The sequence below is a fragment of the Capra hircus genome, chromosome 22, assembly GCF_001704415.2.
Source record: "Capra hircus breed San Clemente chromosome 22, ASM170441v1, whole genome shotgun sequence".
Classification (NCBI taxonomy): domain Eukaryota; kingdom Metazoa; phylum Chordata; class Mammalia; order Artiodactyla; family Bovidae; genus Capra; species Capra hircus.
The window spans coordinates 6,822,678-6,844,879 of record NC_030829.1 but is presented as its reverse complement, the minus strand read 5'-3'; the positions used below and the strand labels follow the sequence as shown (position 1 = coordinate 6,844,879).

General features: G+C 45.8%; 1 protein-coding gene across 1 annotated transcript; it reads left to right on the top strand.

The window, feature by feature from the left end:
- Positions 83–22,101, top strand: CMTM6 (CKLF like MARVEL transmembrane domain containing 6). The gene is made up of 4 exons (XM_018038286.1): positions 83–294; positions 10,028–10,204; positions 17,088–17,186; positions 19,738–22,101. Exons 1-4 carry the CDS (start codon positions 160–162, stop codon positions 19,873–19,875), a joined length of 549 nt encoding a protein of 182 aa, XP_017893775.1. The 5' UTR covers positions 83–159; the 3' UTR covers positions 19,876–22,101.

Sequence of the window (22,202 nt, the reverse complement as noted above, 5' to 3'; positions counted from 1 at the left end):
CGAAGATCTTTACGAGGGGAGGGGCGAGGCCTCGCGGCAGGGGGCGGGCCGGGGCGGAGCCTGCCGGAAGTGGGGCGGAGGCCCAGGAAGTGACGGCCAAGCCCGCCGAGTCGGAGGAGTCGGCGCCCGCCGCGGCCTTGCGTTCCCGGGCCCTGGGCGATGGAGAACGGAGAGGTCTACGGAGCCACCACCGAGGCGCACCCGGGCCCCGGCAGAGGCGCCCGGAGCGGCCTCGCCGCCTACTTCACCCTGAGCCGGCTCTCGGGGTTCCGGCGATTCAAAGTCTTGGAGCTGGTGAGTCCGCGGCGGGCGCGGGCGAGAGGAGGCGGCGAGCGGCGCCCTGCCTGCGGCGCCGGCGGCCGTTTCCACGTCCCCAGTTCCTTCCCTCGCCGCCCGGGGAGGGGCCGTTCCCCGCGGGGGAGGCGCCAGCGCCCCCTCCTCCCGGGCCCCTCCGCGAGGCCCGCCCCGGGGTGCTGGGACCACCCGGCGTGTTTGGCGGGCGCAGGAAGTGCGCCGGAGGGCCAAGCCCGCAGCGTACCCAGTTCCCTGCTTCTGTGTAGCGACCTTTGGCTCTTCTCCCTGCTGTTACCCTGCATTATCTACCAGAGTGTCCGTGTTTGGACTACAAAATGCTGTTCTATCATTCTCTGGTTCTTTCGGTTTCTTGGTGCGAACCCAACGGGACAGTTAAATTTGTTGGACAGAGTGTTCCGATACTACGCAAGGCGTAGAGAGATATGTGTACAATAAGTTGTCTCAAGTTTTAATACTAACTGGCCAAGAATTATTTCTAAATGAGCAGTGTGTGTACCAAATACAAAGTCAAAAGGACAGCTTTTTGTGTGAGTTGTGTGAGGGTAGCAGAGCGAGGGCATTCTCTTTCAGGGACATTGAGTTTGTTTCCTTTAGGCGTTGCTAAGCACCTTAAATCTACTAGTGAAAATATCAAACCATCTTTGAGGTTTACATCTTTATTCAGATCACATGCACATTGAGCTCCTTTGTTCTGTTTTAACCAACAATGAGTAACATTTTCTGCAAGAGGAAAAATCAGCTTGTTTAGAATATTTCTGGGTTGGTTTGGTTTTTGAATCATCCCCATTGAAAACAGCCAATTGGTTTTCTTTGGAAGATCTTAGGTTCTTAGAAGTCAGATAACCAGATAACATTCTTAGAACTCAGATGACCTACTTTCATTGAAAAGAAAAATTGCAGTAAAAAGCTTAAATAGCTTTTTAGCCCCCTAAATGATCACTTCTGGGAATAACTGGGAAGTCACTTGGAAGGAAGTGGCAGTGTGGCCCAGGAGGGTCGGGCTGGGTCTGCATGCTGCCAGCCTTCCTGTCCCTGCCGTGTCCTCTGCCCCCTCCTGCCGTTGCTCTTCTGCGTCAGCGGATCCTCCTCCCCAGGAAGGGCTTCCTTCTGCTCTTCTGTCCTCAGCTCTTGCATGACTGTTGGATGTCAGCTGTGTTTCTCTGCCTTAGAGCTGAAATGTTTCTGTACAAGTAGAAGGATTCTTTGGAACAGGAAAGAGTTAATATTCATTTGAAGCACTCTTGCTGTTCAAAAGGCATTGTCAGTATCCATCTGTTGCCCATTAAATATCTTTTCAGTTGCCTTTCTTTTTTCTCTCCAGTGAGAACTGACACATCTAAAGTAAAGTTTCTGATTGCCTTACTTATAGTTTAATAAGCTGAAGTTCCGTGTCTTCTGAATAGAATGCAGCCGTAAGTTTGGATGGGACACTTCTTACTTGGAGAGAAGGGGGAGGATGAGTTTGCCTTGCAGGGATTGTTAGACTATTCCTGCTTGTTCTCTATCATCCATAAGGAGAAAGAGCAAAAGAATGGAAATGAATGTCTTCTTGAAATCCATTTGTTTGTTTATGGTGAACCTGTCCCAGCCTTTTCACTTTGTTTTGGCCTCACCTTGCGGCTTTCAGGATCTTAAGTTTCCTGACTGTGGATTGAACCCTTGTCCTTGGCAGTGAAAGCCTGGAGTTCTAATCCCTGGACTGCCAGAGAATCTCCTTGTTCACAGGGAACTTACGACATTTTCTTTAACATAGGTTTAGGAAAATATCTCTTCAGTGCTGCCTTTCATTCTGGTGGTCGTCTTTTTGCGCCTGCTTTGTCTGTTGCAGTGTCTAACCTCTTCACAACAGTAGAGGATTTACCCAGAAAGTCCCGAGAAAGCTTTATCTGGAGTCAGTGAAAACTGATGCAGCCAGGGGCAACAGACAAAGTCTTCTTTGCCGTAACTCAGACTCTGCCTTTAGGTTGGTTTCTTTAGATAAGTTGTTTTTTAATTAAAAAGAGTTGGCGAGCTCTAATAAGGAACAGTTGGAGTGGAGAAACCCATAGTCAAAGTGGAGGTAGGTACTTCAACAAGGGACCTGCAAGCCCGAGGACGTTTTATTCAAAATACAGTGCATTTCTACGTTCATTTTTCTAGGCCCATAAATCATACCAGATTCTCAAAAACCCCAAAAGAGAAATGTCTTATTCTGAAATTTAACAAACCAGACCCTGTGTAGTTTGGAAATTCATGGAGTCCGGAGGTGAAATTGGGTCTCCTCGGAGGTTCTTTGCAGTCTTACGGTTTTTAGGTCTCTGAGGCTCTGCAGGATGTGCGTGGCAGTACAGAGCCGAACACCGGGGGGTAGAGAGCCGCACCTGCCAACAGAAGGGGGGCTAGAGCGAAAACGGCACGACCGCCTCCTGAGTTACATGCTCTGGGAGGGAGAGGGCTGTATCTGCCGTTCACGCGTGACCTCGGTTTGGTCAAAGGCTTGTCCATCCACCCTTGCAGAGCTGAAGAGGAAATGGAGACTCAGCTGAGAAGGTACCATAAGGCGCCACGGCAGTCCTCTGTCCATGAGTCACTGTAGTAGTTTATCCTGTCCCTAGGTTGGTCCTTACACATGTACTTTGTGAGGTTTTTGTTGTTACTGTTATTTTTTTGAGGCAGGTGTTTTTTTTTTGTGTGTGTGTGTGTGTGGTCTTATGGGAAGAATTGACTTTTTTGGCAGCCAAATTCCTTGCTAGTAAACTGGTGTAGTGATCTAAGTATGTATGATATAGTCTCTGCCACAAGCAAGCATTGTGTTTATAGTACCAGCTGAATGTCTGAAGGCTGCATAGTACTATGATTATAATGACTCTTCAGGCAAGCAGTTTGATTTAGAATTCACCAGTGATTTAAATGTACTAAGTTGTGAATAGTGTTATTTTGTAAGTGCCAAGAAACAAATCACTTGAAAGCTGTTTTTCTTATATTGGTACTCTTTTCATGATTTCATACTAAATTGAAGTGCTCTGTTTTTAGCTTGAAGAAGATCCATAATGTCAGCAAATTGTATCCTCGAACCTTTGTGAGTAAATGTTTGCTGAAAGCACGGGAGGCTTAGCCTGACTACAGGCCGACACATTTGTTTACTTGAACCTTACATATCACTTCAAGCTTTTTAAAGCGAGTTTATTAATTCACAGACTGATAGAATTGTGTAGATGGAGCCTTACAATTAATGCAAACATTAAAAAGTTCTTTTATGATAAACTTTTTGGCAGTAGACTGTTCAGTGATGGAGAATTAGTATGTAGTGTGGTGACTGTTAATTTTAGGGAAGGCTGAAGTTTCAGAAAGGGTAGTGAAACTGAAATGGAGACACCGAGGAGTCATTATCTGAATGTTGAAGTCACCAGGACGGTAAGTGCATCTTTAGTCACTAAGACTTCCCAGATGTGTTGGCTCTAGCATGGTGGTTTTAATGTATGACTTAACAGCAAAAAGGGAAATGGACAGAACTATGGTTATAACTTCAGAAACCCAGCTGACAGGGAAGTCCTACACAAACACACCCAGTGGTAAGATGAACTTAATAAACAGTGCTTTAGGGGGTCAGTGAGTGCAGAGTGGGAGTCAGGGGTGTGTGGCTAACTTGGGAGTTAGTGTGTCAGAGATTTAATTCCCTCAGCTGTAAACAGAAGCGTGGGAGAACGTGTTCTCCAAGGGCCCTGCCATCTCTCAGCAGCTTGATAATGCCCCTGATTACGTTTGGGTACAATTTTGTATCATTAAAAGGAGCCATACTGGGCATGTGTACTGTGTTAGGTGCTTAGCCTAATCTTCAGTAAGCAGTATTTAGTACGGTGCTTTCATGCTGTTGAGAGCAATACTGTTTACCAGAAAGTAATCACTGAGCCTATAAACTTAGGGGTTGCGTTCACCATTGTATCCTTACCTGATTCAGTGACTTTATCTCTTTTCCTGTCTTCAGCCACTTAGGTGTTCAATGCTGGTGACCACACATTTCTTGAAGTTCTTCCCTTAGCTTTCACTTTTCTTCTTTAATACAAAAAAATGTCTGCTTACAAATACAAATATATACGTTATATATATATGAGACTAAAATTAGTCACACTGTAGGTCCCAACAGTACACTCTGCCACCTCGCTGTTAGAGTAACAGTTTGGAGTGTGTTTACTTGCTTTTTAAGGCGTCTCCCTGAGAAATGTCCAGCTGCCCGTGCCTTGCTCTCCTGGTGCCAGTTGCCCTGGTCCCTCCTCCGCTTGGACTGTGACATTCTTCAGCCTCTCCCAGTCCTCCACCCCTCCTGCCTGCTAACCAGCAAAACCAGGCAGGCAGTTCTTGCGTTGGGAAGTCCATCCTTTCTGGCAGGATCATCACATGACCACACTCCGCTCCTTAATCATTTTCCTCATCACTCCCCATCCAGTTGGGTCAGTCACCTTCTTACCCTCTTGGCTGCCCTGCAAATCCTTACTGGTGTGGTTCTGTCCCTTTTGTGCCACACCCAGAGTGCCCTCTGCCTGTCCTGATCCTGGGTCTTGCTTTTCACTCATCCTTCTGCGGCTGCTATTAACCCAGGTGGATCTGAACATTTTCCTGAATTTATACCAAGTGCTCAGGTATGAGGTATGAAATTATTGTTTTCTTTTTTTTCCCCTTATACATAGGTTTTAAAAGTGAAAGTTGCTCAGTCGTATCCGACTCTTTGTGACCCCATGGACTATATACAGTCCATGGAATTCTTCAGGCTGGAGTGGGTAGCCTTTCCCTTCTCTAGGGGATCTTCCCAACCCAGGTCTCCTGCGTTGCAGGCAGACTGTTTACTAGCTGAGCCACAAGGGAAGACCATATATAGGTCTTATTTTTTTGTTATTACATGTTCCTACACATACTACAATGTTGGATACATAATACTCAACACACTTTAAAAAACTTTTAATCGGGATGTTATCGACTTGTAACGTTGGTTTCATGTATACAGCGTAACGATGCGACATTTGTATAGACTGTGAGATGTTGCCTCAGTTCCATGTTAGCGACCGTATAGAGCTGCTATTGGTCTTGCTGTTTAGTCGCTCAGCTGTGTCCAGCTCTCTGCAACCCCATGGTCTGTAGCCTGTCAGACTCCTCTGTCCGTGGGATTCTCCAGGCAAGAATACTGGGGTGGGTTGCCATGCCTTCCTCTAGGGATCTTCCCGACCCAGGACTCAAACCAACATCTCCTTCATTGCAGGCAGATTCTTGACTACTAAATCGCCAGGGCAGCTCATGGAGCTGTGGGAGAGTTTAAAGGAAGCTTAGTGTTAACAGAGATGGGGAGTCAGGAGTTTTCACACTGAATATAACTTACAGTGCTGATTTCTTGGCCTTTAACTGGGAATAGGAACTAGTAAATATCCAAGCTTGACATAGTACCCCTTCCTTCTCTTAGGATGTCCATGCTGAACCCCCCTCCTGATGGAGCCCTAAGGTTTAATTAAGGTCAGTAAGAATGCCTCCTTTGAGGAGTTTGGAAGAGGGCTTGTAATGACTTGTCTCTGATGGGTTCTGGCCCAGCTGGTTCCTGCACTTTTCTTGTGGAGAGTAAATAAGTGGTCTGTATCTACTGCAGATAACGATTTTATTGTCTTAGGGACACTGATGAGTGTTCCCAATAATCTCATTCTTGTAATAAGGATGGTCCAGAGCTGCTGTTCTCACATCTCAGTGAGTTCTAGGCTCTTCTCTTCTCACAGTTAATTTCATACAACTTAGATATATCCTGAAGATTTCTTGTAGAGAAACTCGTAACATTCAGTTAAGATTTAACGTAGTAGGGAACAAAAGAAATGAAGTTTTAAACATTTGGCACTTACTACACTCTAGACACTAAAAACCCTTCGTGTAATTGCGAGAGAGGAAGTTCCTTTACACAGTGACTTTCTGGGACTTGTCTTGGTGTGCCGCTTTGTCTGTGGTGCCGTGACTGGGAACGCCTCACCTAACATCTGTCTGATATGAGGAAGTTGTTTGGGATCTTCTGGACTGTTTTATGCCTCATTAACTTATAGGAAATCACAGCAAAACAGGATCTATTTTCATCCTTACACGCTGGTGTTGTCAGTTGTGGGCACATGTGAATTTTGTATGGCCAGTAGGAGGGGGGAAATCCCTTAGAGGCTTCGATGCTAATTTAGATTTGTTTCTAAACTTGTTTAAAATTATCATAGTATCACAGGAACTTGCAAAAAAACACACGCGAAGGGAGATCCTTTGCATTCACAACGTGTGTGTGTTCGTGTACCTCTGTGCTGCTGTATCAAGTGTAGCTTCCTTGATCACTACCGCAGCCGAGAACCAGAACTGCTCCGTTACTACGTAGCTCCCGCATGTCCCGGCCACCACTGATTGGTTCTCCATCTCCAAAACTTGTGTTCTTCTGTGAATGCAATCCTGCGGTATGTAGTCTTTTGAGATTGGATTGTTTTCGCTTTATAGAATTCTCTGGGGATTCACCCAGATTGTTGCATATATCCAGCTTCTTCCTTTCTGTTGCTAAGAGTAGCATTCCGTGGTGTGGACACCACAGTCTGCGTAACCGTTGCAGGGCATCTGGAGTGTTCAGAGTTTGGGCTGACGAGTAAAATGTTGGGAGCACTCACATACCAGTTTCTGCAGGAAGGCACGCTTTCATTCTCTGGACCAAGAAATGAGCAGATTGTAGAAATGCGGTTCCTGGGTCACATGGCAGTTGCCTGCTTAGCTTTTAAAGAAACTGCTAACCCGTTTTCCAGAAAGGCTGTACCCAGGGCCTCTGCTCTGATGAAAACGTTTGGTGGATAAAGCTGTTCTGAAATGTCACTGCGGATTCTGGTAGAAGTCTTATTGCCATTCACGTATCTGGTTGCACCTGCTGACCCGCATTGAGTAAGGTGACGTTTCCCAGTAGGCTCTGACTTGGGTCATCAGTCATTTCATCAGCCATCAGGTTTTAATGCTCAGAAGGAAATTCCCTCAGCTTCCACAAAACCCACACAGACTGCCCAAGTGAGTCTCTGCCCCCTCTTCCTTTCTCTAGAGCAGTGCCAGCCCACACCTTGAGCCCTGAATCCTGCTTTTAGAGATGCTCTTTTCTTCCTATTTAGACTTCTCCTAGGTTTCTGCGTGTTTAAACATGCTCAGTTCTCTGTTTTGAAATGCCTTTCCCCAGTGAGCCCATCCACCTCTACCCTCCACCTGGCTGCGTGAGGCCGGGCCTGGTGACTGGGCTGTGTCTGTTGCCGGCCTCGCCCCCTCGCTGCCGGGGGACGGCTCTGGAGTGTGAGCTGCCCTCGCCGAGCACACTGAGGTGGCCCTGTTGGTGTCAGCAGCAGCCCCGAACCTCCGTCTCTCGTAGCGTTTCAGTCGCGTTCTTGCCTGACCTCTGAGGAGCATTCAGCACTCCTGGTGGTGGCTCTTGTGTTTGGCTGTGCCACACGGCAGGCCTGGGATCTCAGATCTCTGACTTCAGGGGTCAAACCCGTGCCCCCTGCATTGGAAGCACAGCGTCTCAACCACCAGACCACCAGGGAGGTCCGCAGTCAGCACTTTGCTCATTTGCCCTGCATAGAAATCCTTTTTCTTGATTTGCTCCCCTTGGGACTGCTGCTCCTAACCGTCCTCTGCTCGTATCACCTCCTCTCTTACGGACTTCCTGGTGACTCGGGCTGCAAAGAATCTGCCTGCAGTGGCGGAGACGCAGGTTCACTCCCTGGATCAAAAGATCCCCTGGAGAAGGCGATGGCACCCCGCTCCAGTATTCTTGCCTGGAGAATCCCATGGACTGAGGAGCCTGGGAGGCTGCAGTCCATGGGGTCCCAGGAGTTGGACATGACTTAGCAACTGAATCACCGCCACCAGCAGCCCCTCTGTTGGTCCCTCCAGTCTTGGGGTTCATCACAGTCTTCCGCAGGCCAGCGTTCCTAACTCTGGGTGACCTCCCAGACGCTGGGCTCCACCTCAGATGTGTCCCCTGAGCTCCAGACCCATATATCCTTTTGCCTCAGGCAGCACCTCAGTCATCCACAGACCTCTCATTTACAGCATGTTTAAAATGAATTTATCCTCTTGCCAACACTCTTGCCTCTTAACAAGCAGACACTCTTCTTTCTGCAGTGAGGCATCAGTGTGTTAGCACCTCAGCACACAACAGTGGGAGCACTGTTAAACCACCTGCATTTGACTGAGTTGTTGAATCAGCCAGATAACTGTTCTCCATTCAGTGGGACTGCATTAAAATACTTTTTTTGTGGCCAGTTAAATACTGCAAGACTGAAATTCAGTGTGAAAAGGAATTGTTTCTATGAAAATAAATGGGATGCTTTAGAAAGACCAAAAAACAAGTTGATAAATACTTGCTGTGGAATTAAGAGCACGGCAACTGTGAAAGGCTAGTAAAACTAGCCCGATTCTAGAAGGAGTCAGCATGCTGCTTCTCGAGTGCCCCAGATCTTGTTACGCTTGAAATAACATCAGTCTGGAAGTGGCAGTCCTAAATGACGGAGGTGATTGATGCAGCAGACGTGAAGGGGAATTCCAGTCAGGCGCGCTCCCAAAGAAAAGGCCCCCTTGCAGACCGGTGGATGAATGAGCGCGCCTTGTTGCCTGACGGTGCTTAAGCGCGCGTGTCATCTCGTCTCCTGCTCTGTCTGTGGCCGTCCCGTCAGCTGAGGGCTTCTGCTCCGTCATCGGGGGTTTAAAGACTCTCGTCCATCACAACTCCCCTGTTCACGCTTTCCCTTCATTTCTGGCATCAGCTTCCCGACTGGATGGCAACCCCCAGTTTTGCTCTTCCCCCATCCCTTGGCTATCTTGTGGCTAGAAAGAACTACTAAAACATAAACCTGATCATGTCACCCTTTGCTTTAAAAACCCTTAAGATTCAGATTCCTTACACTAGGAAAAGGAGGCGTCTGTTTATTCATACACTTAATTTTGACCGCGCGGGTCCTCCTCGCTGGGTGTGGCGCGCTGTTGTTACAGCTGCTCTCTGGCTGCGGGGCATCACTTCTCATTGCGGTGGTTTTCGTGGCGGAGCGCAGCCTCTAGGCACTTCAGTAGTTGCGGCACATGGGCTTAGTTCCTCTGCAGCAGGTGGAGTCTTCCCGGACCAGGCATCCAACCTGTGCCCCTGCACTGGTGGGCAGATTCTTACCCCCTGGACCGCCAGGGAAGCCCACGGAGGCACTTAGAGAATCCTGCGGCTTACCTCCCTGGCTTCATGTCGCCATCTCTGCGCTGCATCCCCTCCCGTCTTGGCCAGCACCCTCCGTTCAGGGGGGCTGTGGGCTCTCTGGTGGGGTGGGGCGGCGCATGCGCTCTCATCTCCAGGCCTCCTGCGCGCTGCTCCTCTGCCTGAAACTCTCCCCCATCCTTTGCCTCCCCACTCCCAAACTGACTCTGCAGCCTTCCTGGTCTCAGCTTCCCTGCAGGAAGCCTTTCCTGAACCCCAGGTTGAGTGCCTGTTCCGTGTGCTCCTATGAGAGTTCCTGAATTCCTCCTGTTGTGGCATTCAGCACATAGTAGTTAATTCTCTGTGACCTTACATACTCTTCAAGGCGTCTGGACTGAGTCCCGTGTAGATTGATCGGGTTCATTGAGGAATCTTGTTTGCCAAGTCTGCACTTGACAAATACTACAGACAAATTCTGCAGGCTTCCCAGAAACAGGTGAGCCAAACGTTCCGTTTCTTTTGTAGGTGCTGTCTCTCCTGGCCTTCATCTGTGAGGAGGTGGTGTCGCAGTGCACTTTGTGTGGAGGACTCTATTTCTTTGAGTTTGTCAGCTGCAGCGCCTTTCTGCTGAGTCTTCTTATCCTGATTGTGTACTGCACGCCAGTGTACGACAGAGTTGATCCCGCGAAAGTCAAGTCATCGGTAAGCACGAGCACACAGTCCCTGTGACGACAGCGTAGGTGTTTTGGATATTGTGTGGTTGCATTAGTCACAACTCTGACATGAAAAGACACTATCCATTGTTTCAGGTCTGGCTCCAAGCAACTTGGTTTTCCCTGCCAAATGGGATGGTTGGGGAGGGTGAAATTATAGTGACAGACACTGCCAATAATTTACAGGTATTGGTGGTTTAATCTGATTCACATTAGGTATGTTTTAAAAACTGGGATTTTTATCATTTTTGACTTCTCACATTTCAGAGTGTGGGTTCTGAGTTCTGCACTGTGCCTGCTGTAGGTCCGGCGTTGCGCGGGTCGTAAGAGATGGAGCAATGATAAAGGTGAATATAGGACAGACCGCATAATTACAGGTATTGGTGTTTAATTGATTCATTGTTTTTTACTGGATCTTAAGGGTTTTGGAGCCTTTAAGCAAAACAGCGTGTAACTCTAGCTATTTTGTTTTGATTTTATTAGGAAAGAAAGTTGTCTCTTAAGTGAATTTAGAAGGTATTTGTTAAATTCATTATTTAGAAGTAACCCTTTTAATAAAAGTAAAGGGGCAATTTCATATTCACAAAATTAAGAGATGTATAACTTTCTAAAGACTTAGTCTGACCCTCAGTTTTTCGTTTAGTATGGATTTGTGAGATGACAGATGAGCTAATTTATAGAGTTACTGCATTTAAGGAAGAAAAAATCGAACAGTTTACTTCAGTAGCATTCAGGTTCTCAAGAGTTGTTTAGGAGGAATTGTAACTAGCAGGGTAGATTTATGAAATTCAGTTTTGAGGAGAAAGATAAAAGAGTTAACTATTAAAAACAAGATAATAGGATAAATATAAACCAGTTAAGATTTTATTATTGTTTTAATGAGAAGCAAGCTTTGGGTCCTATATTGATAATATACCTAAGATTTACTTTTTTTCTGTATACTCTTTTGTACCATAAGAATCTGTTACTTTTTTTTTGCATTTTAAAAATGGTATTGAAGTATAGTTGACTTAACAGTGTCGTGTTAATTTCTGCTGTACAACAAAATGATTGAGGTACACACACGCACGCACATCCTTTTCACGTTCTCTCCCACGGTGGTTTATCCCAGGACACTGGAGGTAGCTCCCTGCGCCTTTCACCCTCCTCTGTACACCAGTTTGCTCTGCTAATCCCTCCCTCCCCCCGGGCTGGCACCCGTCTGCTCTGCGTCTGAGTGTGTGGCGTGAGTAGGTTCATTTGTAGCCGTATTCTAGATTCCACCTGTAAGTGATATGGCATCTGTTCTTCTCTGACTGACTTAGTAAGATTAATCCATTTATTTTGCGGCTAATTGTGTAATTTCATTCTTTTTTAGGGAGTCATGTTTCACTGTGTACACACACACACACACGTACACACACACACACACCACATCTTCTCTGCCTGCTCGTCTATTGATGGACGTTTTAAGTTGCTTCCATGTCTTGGCACCAATCAATAGTGACGCTATGCACCCTGGGGTACATGTGTATTTTCAAATTACAGTTTTGTCTGGGTTTATGCCTGGGAGCGGGATTGCAGGATCTTATGGCAACTCTACTTGTAGTTTTTGAGGAACCTCCATACTGTTCTACATGGTGGCTACACCCATTTGTATTCCTGCCACCAGGGTCAGGGTTTACTTCTGGCCTCCCTACTCTGTGTCAGTGATCTATATACGTCTGTTTTTGTGCCAGAACCATGCTGGTTTTGTTTGAATTTTCGTTGGAGCATACTTGCTTCACAGTGTTTCTACTGTATAGCAAAGTGAGTCGGCTCTATGCTTACATTTAGCCCCTTATTTTGGGCTTTCTCCCAGTTTGGGTCTCCACAGAGCACTGCATACTAAACACTAGGCTCCCATTGGTTGTCTGTTTATACATGGTATCAGTAGTGTATATATGCCAACCCCAACCTCCCACTTCACAGAGGTTTTTGATTTTTTAATCTGTATACTAGCTTTCCTAAGTGATTTACTTTCAGATGATGATTTTCTCTTTCCTGTAGATGCTTAAAATTCGTTCATGCTTAGAGACGACCTTTCAGTATTCCCTTTAGGATGGGTTTAGTATTGCTGTATTTAGTTTTCAGCTGTTCGGGAAATTCCTTGTTTCGGTAGAGTATCTCAGGTTGTGGATTCTTCCCTTTCAGGACTTTGAGTGTATCTTGCCATTCCCTCTGGCCTGCAGCGTTTCTCTGGAGAAGTAGGTCTCATCTGTGTAGGTCTGTTCAGGTTTACCTTGTTGGGGACTTGCTGTGCCTGGATATCTGTTTCCTTCTGTAGATTTGGGACGTTTTTAGCCATAATTTATTCAGATGCATGTTCGGTCCTTTTCTTTCTTCCCCTTTTTGGATTCCAGTTGTGCGCAGATTGCATGCTTTATGTTATCCCATGGGTCTCTCGTAGCCCTCTCGTTTTTTCCGTTTGGCTTTCCGCCCGCTCTTCTGATTGGGGGGTTTCCATTATTCTATCTTCCAGGCCCCTTAATTGCTCTGCGTTTTTCATTCTACTGTTCACTGCTTCTAGCTCAACTTTCATCTCGAGAAATGAATTCACTAATTTTTCTTGATTCCTTTTTTAGTTTCCAGTTCCTTTTCAGAGTAACCTGCATTTCTGTCAGTAGTCCCTAATTTCCTCTGTTTTCATTATCTCCCTTTTGAACTTGCCGTGTATTAGGCTGGAGAGGTCTGCTTTGTTGTTGGTTCTTTCAGGGGAATTCTCTTGATCTTTTAATTGAGAGCGGTTCCTCTGCTTCCTCATGTTACTTGTGTTTCCCTTGCTGTATGCGTTTAGGAGAAGCAGTTATCTGCTGTGGCTTTGGAGGGCTGTTTTTATGTGGGAGCACCGCTGTGTAGCCCTGTCTAGTATCTTGGGGGCGAGGGCTGTTTGCAGCGTGGATGCCTGCCACTGCTTTCCTCAGCGTCTGCTCGCTGTTCCCCCCTTGCTGGCACGTGTGGCTGACGTGAGCAGCACCTGCAGCGGACATTGGGTGGGGCCTCCTTGCTCTGTGGTTGTCTTTGGCCTGTCAGGGGTCCAGTTTGTGCTGTTAGCTGTTGGGAGTAGAAGGTCCCAGATGTGCTTCTGAGTTGTGGTGCAAGGTAGGAGGGGATTGGAGCGTCCCCACTGAGTCTTCCTCAGAGCGGTTTCCGGGTGAGTCTGCTCACCTGGCACCTGTGAAGATGTACCGTGGTCAGCTCTGCCCTCCCCCCATCTCAGCCTTGGACTCCCATCAGTTGGCCCCGGGGTCCTTCTGGCCTGGTATTCACAAGGCCACCAGCTCAGCTCCACTGAAGTCAGGTTCCAGGACCACAGGAGTGGTGCCCCTGGACCTGCTGTGGGGCTCTGGAGGTGTTCAGACCCTGGCCCGGCCCAGGCCCTGTGCGCACGTGTCCAGGAGGCCCCCAGCTGCTCAGGCTGCATCTGTTCCAGCCGCGGGAGGACCCGTGGTCCGCATGATGTTGTGTGGGTGCTGAGTTGACACGGCTGCCAGCAGAGACGGACGCCGGCGGCTCCTGGAGCTGTGGGCAGACCCCGCAGTCCTGCTCCTAAGCCGCACGGCCCCTGGGTCCCGCTGGGGTTTCAGCCCCGCCTCTGTGCATGGGTGGCCTGCTGGCGTTGGCTCCCAGGCGCCTCCCTGGGCAGGAGCCCCTGAAGTTGTGGCCAGAGCACATGCCGGCCTCTTCGGGTCCTCTCCGCAGGCCTGCCCTCTAAACTCCTGCGTCTCAGCACCCGGCCTCCGCCTGTACGAGAAGTTGCTCTCAGGCTGGGGCGTGCAGGGTGGTGCCCTGCACCTGCCCGGCTGCCGCACTCATCTCCTGGCCAGTGAGGTGGCTTTGCACAGGGTGGCAACCTTCCTTTTTCCAGCTCCTCCCAGGGGTACAGGTCCCATCCTGCTGCCTTCCCCCAACCCTCCCTTCATCCTTCCTGTCACTTAGAGATCATTCCTGTCCTTTCAGGGGTTTGAGGCCTCCTGCTGGTGTTCAATAGGTGTTCTGTGAGAATTGTTCCCTCTGTAGAAGTATTTTTCATGTAATTGTGGGAGGAAGCAAGTTCCACGTCTTTCTATTACACCATTTTGATCGGATACGGTCTTTTAAAATAATTCTTTTTAGCATGAAATATTGCCATTTCCAGTAACATGTTACCGGACCTAGAGAATATTATACTATGTCAGAGAAAGACAGATACTATGATAGCACTTTACTATGTGGATTCTTAAAAAATTTTAATATAAAAGATATATATATACACAAAATAGAAACAGACTTACAGATACAGAAAGCAAGCTTGTGGTTGCCAAAGAGGAGAGGGAAGAGAGCAGGGACGAATTAGGGATGTGGGATTAAGAGAGTATATACATAAAATAGGGGAGCAATAAGGATTTATTGCTAGCACTGGGAGCAGTACTCAGTATCTTATAGTAAACTTCTAATGGAATATAATCTGAAGAAAACATTAATCTATAATAGAATATTCTGAGAAAACATAATTGAATCACTTTGTATTACACCTGAAGTGAACACAAAAGGATAAATCGGCCATCCATCAATAAAAAAGTACATATACTTGATTCTTTTAAGGTTGAAAAATTAAGCAGCAGAAAGTTGATACTGAACAGTTGAAAAAAAAACTTTGAAAATCAGGTAGAGTCTCAATCAAATCCACAAAGCCTCTGATGACCACATTCATGCATTTCTCGTCCAACAGCCAAATAGCACTACTTTCCATAAAAGTTTACTTTCCATAAACGCATTTTAGAAGCGGTTAGTGTTTTTCAAGTACTGTTTTCTCCTTGGCTGCACTGGGCCTTCGTTGCTGCAGGCCGGCCGTCTCTGTCTGTGACAGATGGCTGCTCTCCAGTGCAGCGCTCGGGCGGCTCAGTGCGGCGACTTCTGCTGGAGCACAGACTCCAGGGCGCACAGGCGGGCTCTTCCCAGACCAGGGAGCGCACCCTGGACCACCAGGGAAGCCCTAGAAATAGTTGTTCATAAGAACATTGATTTTTTGGACGAGAAACAATATAAATTTTCTACTTTTATGGTCAAACTAAGCAAAATGTAGAACACTGATTTCATCAAACTCCAGCATTTAAAAAGTTATGAGTAAATACTGATTTTAAAATATTGATGAAAAAAAGTTAGTCACTTCATCTTAAAGTAGCTTTCATAAAATATCTTAAAATATTTCTTTTGGGTCTTATACAAAGTTTTAAACATACTTGTAATCATATATATATATATTCTACTTTTCAACCTGACATTTTAAGGAAGTCCTGTTTCTTTGATTTAAAAATTACTCTTACTGTCTGCTTTCTAATATACTTAAAATTTTGGGGGGTTTTCTTTTTGAGAAAACGTTTTTGAGTATATAGTGGGTGTGGTATCTAGGGTGGAACAACAACAGCCAGTGTTTAAGAAACATTTACTGTGTATCTGGCACTGGGCTGAGCAGTTTTCTTGGATCAAGGAACTCTAATCTATAGAATCACCTATGAATATAATATTGTTACTACTCATCCTGCAGATGAAGAAACAAAACCATACAGACGATCGGTAATGAACTCAGTCATGTCACTAGGAAGGAACATCACTGGGATGTGAACCTAGGTAGTCGAGCTCTAGGGCCCATGTCATTGAATACTACGTTCTGTCTCAAAACGAGTGTCTTGTTTAAATACTTCGAGTGTACTTCAAATACAAAAACCACCTCTTTTAGAAGCAAAGAGAAAAATCGAGCGTTTTTTATAAATGTTGAGCTAACAAAACAGTGAGTTCTGTTTTGGGTGGCTTTGTTGGTTCTGGGCTCAGTGGAGAACGGAAACTCACTCAGACTGGAAGCCCCTGGGCCTGGCTGTCACGTCTCCAGCCTCCCCTCGAATCAGGGCTGCGGGTCAGGCGGTGTTTGCAATCGGCTTCTGAGAGCGCGCCTCGCGAGGTGATGCCCGAGCGCGCTCTGGGAAACCAGAAGCTATTCCAGCGCTGTAAGCCGCATTCTGATGAGCTCTGGGTGCTCGTGCAGGGTTGACCATCTCATCCTATTAATACAGGCTTGTGCTGGGTGACCTGGTGGGCACAGCCTAGCAAAGCTTAAGTGTCTAAAACACAGACTATTGGCGTAACTTTATTGAGTTAATGATGGGCAGTCCTTTGTAGTTTAAAAGCAACAAAGTACTCTGAGAGAGGCCATCCTAGCATGGATTACCTGGAAAGGAAAGAAAAATGTGTTTGTTTTTTTTTGCTGGAAGTAAAATGGTATTTAATCTTACGGCTTTGGTATTTATGTCCTAAAGAAAAAGGTACATATACATACACGTGTTTCACCTTATTTATTTGTAATGGTATATAGTTGATTCTTTATTACTTTCAGATGTAAACCCAGCAGTTCAATATTCTTGCAGATGATACTCCAGGTAAAGTCAGTTACACGATGCTGGCTAGACCCCCCTGTGCTCTGCAGCGCTTACCCTGGTGCTTATTTAAACAAGGTAGCCGGCACCCCTGCCCCACCCCTCCCCTTTCCCCACTGGTCAGCACTGGTTTCTCTGCATCTGTGGGTCTGTTTCACAGTTACATACAGTGATTTTAGTTCTTAGATTCCACATGTAGGTGATGATGGCGAACTGTTTTTATTAAAAGATGATCTTCTGGATGTAGCATGTGCACATTTATAGGGTGTTCCTTTACAGGGTATCTGTGAAATACCAAGCTTATTGAAAAGTAGTTGAAATATGTAAGTCTGAGTAAAGAAAAAAGAAGCCACTGTTTTTTAAAAGTTAAAAAGTAAAACACACTCGTTTTCAACCAACCTAACCGTGCTGTCTGTATCCCTTCTGTGTTTCTTGTGTGTGTAGGATTTTTATATCACTCTGGGCACAGGACTGGTATTCTTTGTGGCATCCGTCATTTTTGCTTTGACACATGACAATACCATAACTGAAATTGCTGCAATTGTAAGTACCCTTCATCCTTTGCTTGTTTTTGTTTGCTTAAAAATAGAGAATTTGGAAAGTACTTAACAGGTCATACAATAAGGGAGAGTAGTTTGTCTAACTTATTTTTTAGTGTAATTTTCAATAGAGGACCCAAAAGCAAATAGACATGATAGCCTTAAAAACCTAGAACCTGTCTTTAGAATTTGAGGTCTGTTCACAACAATCCACTTACTCTGCCTGTGAACATTATTGCTAATGGAAGTGGTAGGATTGACTGATTATCTTAAAATTTCTCCCCTTTTCAGTTCGACAGAACACACTTATACATATCAGGTGCTGTTTTAAGTGTAGGGAATAACAGGTATGACCCCAAAGTTCAGTCTAATATAAGAGATAGATAAGTAAACATTTTTTTATCTGAAATCGTTGAGGGGCCAAGTGTTTTTTAGAAAGGCAATAACTGTACATATACTATATCACACCTTTGGATAGTCTGAGCAGCACCTTGTTATCTAACAATAGTTCTGAATATTATTCTGAATATTCACAGTAAAATAGAGATGGGTAAAGACTAAATAGTTTTATCGTGTGACAATTTTGTGCCAAGTAAATCATGAAACTTTTTTTTGTAGCTTTCTGAATTTCAGAATTGCAGATCAAAGATCGTGGATTTAATCGGGGCCAGTGCTGTGAATATGAACAGTTAACAAGTAGTTAACAAGTCTTCTCACTAGTCAGCTGATTTTCAAGTAATGCTTTGTTCATAACAAAACTAAGGTTGTAATTAATGGAAACATTAGCATATAGATCATTCACACTGCTTAGAACAACTCAAAAGGCATTCAGACAATTGGTTGGCTGTAATATTATCTACCTACTTACATGAACACGTCTTAGTACTTAAGAGAAAGTCAGTTCTGTTGCAGAAGAGTATGATAAGGTGAAGCAGTAATTTCTAGTATAAAAATTATTACTATAAAAATCCTGTGGAGGAAATGCAAAGTGAAATAAAGTTGAGATGTTCAGTTCATGGAGGGTGGGAGAGAGCATGTCCTAAAATTCCCATATATTTAAAAGCTTACTTGTGTGTTTTACTTAGGTGATATGTTAGGATGTTACAGTATTCAGTCTCATTGAGTATGTTTAAGAGTGGTGGTTTAAAAGCTCGGTATTTATAATATGCTGAAAATTACCTTCTAAGTATGAAAATTATATAGATTTAAATGAGTTGAGGAGTCTATTTAAAAAAAAAAATTCTGATGTGAGCAAAAAGATCATTAGGTGGTAACGCAGAGGGGGTCCTGTATAGACCAGAGCTCTCTGAGGCAGTCGTCACAGACAAGGTGACATCTGGTCTGGCCTTTGAAGTATGGAATATATTTGCCAGCCAAATACGGGGACAGATGCCCTCAAGCCAAATGAAGACTCCAGAGGGGGAAAGGGCCTTGGGCTTTTGAGGGGTGGACTTGCTCGTGGCATGGTGGCTGGATGTGTGGGGGACGCTCGGTGAATGAGGAAGCTGTTGCTTTCCTGTGAAGTGCGGAGGGTGGAGGGCCGGGGCTGCGGTGGCCAACAGCCAGGTGTTGAGGTGGAGCTGCAGACCTCAGCCATGCCCCCAGCGAGTGTCCCTTTCTGCAGAGCACTCTTCTGGGCCCCGACCCTAAGGGTCTTGTTAGTGATGAAGCTGAATTTGCACTGTTCTTCTGTCCCTTGCCAGAATTCTCAGAAGGCTTGCTCAGACCTTAGGCAAGTGCGATGAGGAAGTGACTCAGGAAGAGGAAGCAGGTAGTGGCATCGCGCTGCTGCGCCACTGCAGCGCGACTGAGCTGGGAGACAGTTTCGAGGCCGCTGCAGAGTGTCTTCACTGTAGAATGCTCTGCTGTGAATAACTTGCCATTTTTGCCTAGGCGTGGTTGCCTGCTCCTTTCAGCTGTGTCGTCTAACCCGTGCTAACAGTCTTGTTTTGCTTCACGTTGCAGGACTTGGTTTTCATCTGTTAACCTTAGCTTCATAGATTGGCACTGAACACACGCGCACACACACAACAGGACGTTAAGATGTTGGGAGACTTTGACTGATGGGCGTTATTCTGAAAATTTTTTCTAGCTTTGCATTTTTAGATGACCTGACCTTAAATTTTTACTTAATGTTAAGAATGGGGCTAACTTTGCATTTTTGGATGACCTGACCTTAAATTTTTTTTTACTTACTGTCAAGAATGGGGCTTCCCAGGTGGCACTAGTGGTAAAGAACGTGCCTGCTAATGCAGGAGACTGGGAGACGTGGGTTCGCTCCCTGGAGAAGGAAATGGCAAGCTGCTCCCGTATCCTTGCCCGGGAAGCCCCATGAACAGAGGAGCCTGGTGGGCTCCAGTCCTTGGGGTTGCAAGGAGTTAGGCGCAACACACACGACGCACACATGTGCACAAGGGCACACACACGTTAAGAACGATGCGCATGAAGTAAATCGACTTGTCTTGTTTGTGTAAGATGGGTCCAGAGTCAAGTAGGAAACGTGAGCGTATACTCCAGAATTCCTCATGTAATCTTTGTCCCCTTTCCCTCCTCAGGTGTTTGGGATGCTAGCAAGTCTTGCATACGTGGCTGACTTCTCCTTTATGCTCCGGGAAAAATGTAAGGAGCCCCAGCCGAGAAAAGGGGAGGCCGCCGTGAGGAGAGAGTACCTCACTGAACCTCTGAATGCTTAGAGACTTGAGGGGACGGGTGCATAAGGTCGCTGCGTGGGGTGGGGCAGCTCCTGTAGACCCTGGGTCCTTGTTAAACCGCTGATTTTTGGAGAGCAAGGCAGGACGGCAGTTTGATCAGTATTGATTGGACTGAGGCCAGAGGGCTTTTAAAAAATTTTGTAACGGTTGAAACTTGTGTCAGATGAACTTTTGTTTTTGTTTGGAGGTTAAAAGCAGCTGTTTCTTTAAATCACATAGCTCAGCTGATGAATTATTCCGTCACTGTTACTAGGGTTAGGTTTCAAATTATGCTTTATAGCTGTATGAACAGCGTGATGAAGTTCATCCATTTATAAATGGTTTACTTTTAATTTGCTTAGCTGTGACTTTGCTTTTTGATGACTAGATACAGTTTAATGTATATTTAAGAGATCATTATTTTAAATGTTGGTCTACGTTTTTTCCTTACACATGTAAAACCCAGGCTTTTACCATATCTCACTCTGCCTTAAAATTATACTGTAACATTTTAGGATATAATTATTAACTCCTTCTGAGACCTTTTATAGCTTCATAGAAAATGTATGGGAGATGCTGAGATTTTACATGTTCTAAAAGCAACAATGTCAGCAACCCCATGTAAAAATACACATAGAAAAATGGAAGAAACCGCTACCCTGACGAAGGACCCAAGCTCCGCATTCGCACAGCGCAGTGGAAAGCGAGTGCAGGGGCAGCCCTCACCGCTTCCCAGGGTGAAGAGGCGAGCTCACACCATGAGATGGGACGCGGCTCACTCCTCCTTGCATATGGTTATTTCCCCTGAAATGAAGGCTCAGGGTTTTCTTTGGAGCCCATCTTACTTTAAAACCTCAACCTTTGATTTTTGATTTGAGAGCTTCCCTGCTCTGTCTCCTTACCAGGATGGTCCAGGTACTGCTCCAGCAGCCGGCAGAGGTGGGCCTGGGGCTCTGGCTGCCTTGATGGCAGCTGCTTCAGATTCCCGGGCCTGTCGCGTTGCAGAGATTCACGGCAGGATCTTTAGGGTTCTCGTTCCCACACAGACAGTGCCCTAGTTTCTCTTCAGAGGAGACCTTAAGAAAGGGAGTGCCAGAGACTCCTGCCCAGTTCAGTACTGCTGATGGTGGGAGAGAGTGCCAGACCCCCCTCAGGGGAACTTCATAACCAGCTGTAATTGAAGAACTGTTTGTTGCCGGCAGGCTAACTTAGAGCCAGCTTTGAATGAGACCGTTCCTAAGGGAGGTCTTTTTATAACGGGACCTTTCTAACAAGTTCTTCCCAGGCTAGACCTTGCTTGTCCTCTTGTTCAGAGTTTTCACTCGAGACTCCAGAGTGGACTCGTGTTTCCAGTGAGACAGGTTAATGACCCCGTCCTTAGTTTCTCATCTGCCACTGTGTCATGGATGGTTTCAGACACAGATGCCCACACACAACCTCTGCTGTCTTCCCGAGGCAGAGCCTTATCCCTTTGTGTCAGCCTGGTTGCTAGTGGCAACTCACCACTGCCTGCTCGGGAGATCATGGACCCAGTCAAGGAAGTACTTTGTGTGTTCACAGGGTGTGCTAAGTAAGGGAGGAGAACTGGCTTAGGTCTAACCTGGGCTCAGATAACCAGCTTGTGGTAGGCAGGTACCGCTGTCCTTGTAAGTATCATCTCCGCCCAGCTGAACTCGCAGCAGACCATCTGGGTCCCCTCAGGGTCCCCACTCGGGAGGCTGAGAGAATGGCCCCAGCAGGCTGGTGCGGAGCTGACGCTCTCCTTGTCCCGAGGTTTCACTTCGCTTGTTTCACTGGAGCAGAATGGAGCTCCTGGCTGACCACCAGAAGATACTACTTTCACTGGTATTTCAGGTCATCCTGGAACCTTTCTTCACCATTTTTTTTTTAAACAGGACCCACAACTAATTAGCCTCCATCTGCTATGATGGAAGTTAGGAGTAAAAAGATCTTTGTGGTCAATAAAAATTTCAAGGAGAACTTGAAACCAAAGCCACTGTTACAGAATGATGGTAAATTTATATAAGTAGACCTTTGAGAACAGTTCTTTTAAAAGGGAAAAATGCATACAGTACAGAGATTTTATAATTGCTATACTTAAATTATGTTCTGTATGGGGACTGGGGAATGTATTTTTACATTGTTTATATTTAATAATTTTAAATCCTGTGGGCCTTTTGTGTCTGTCAAATTTTGTAGTCTTTCTAAATAAATCCACTTTATTGTTCATACCTTTGTCATTGTTTAGTTATTACAGAAGCATAGTGTTTAAATGAAAGTGTTCTCCAGACTTCTAGGAGTTGGCTTTACAACATGGGTGAGAATACTGG

Coding starts and splice junctions, on each gene's coding strand:
- CMTM6 (XM_018038286.1), top strand. CDS start 160: ATGGAGAACGGAGAGGTCTACGGAGCCACCACCGAGGCGCACCCGGGC. Junction 10,205..17,087: donor CCGCGAAAGTCAAGTCATCG/GTAAGCACGAGC, acceptor TTGTGTGTGTAG/GATTTTTATATCACTCTGGG. Junction 17,187..19,737: donor TAACTGAAATTGCTGCAATT/GTAAGTACCCTT, acceptor TTCCCTCCTCAG/GTGTTTGGGATGCTAGCAAG.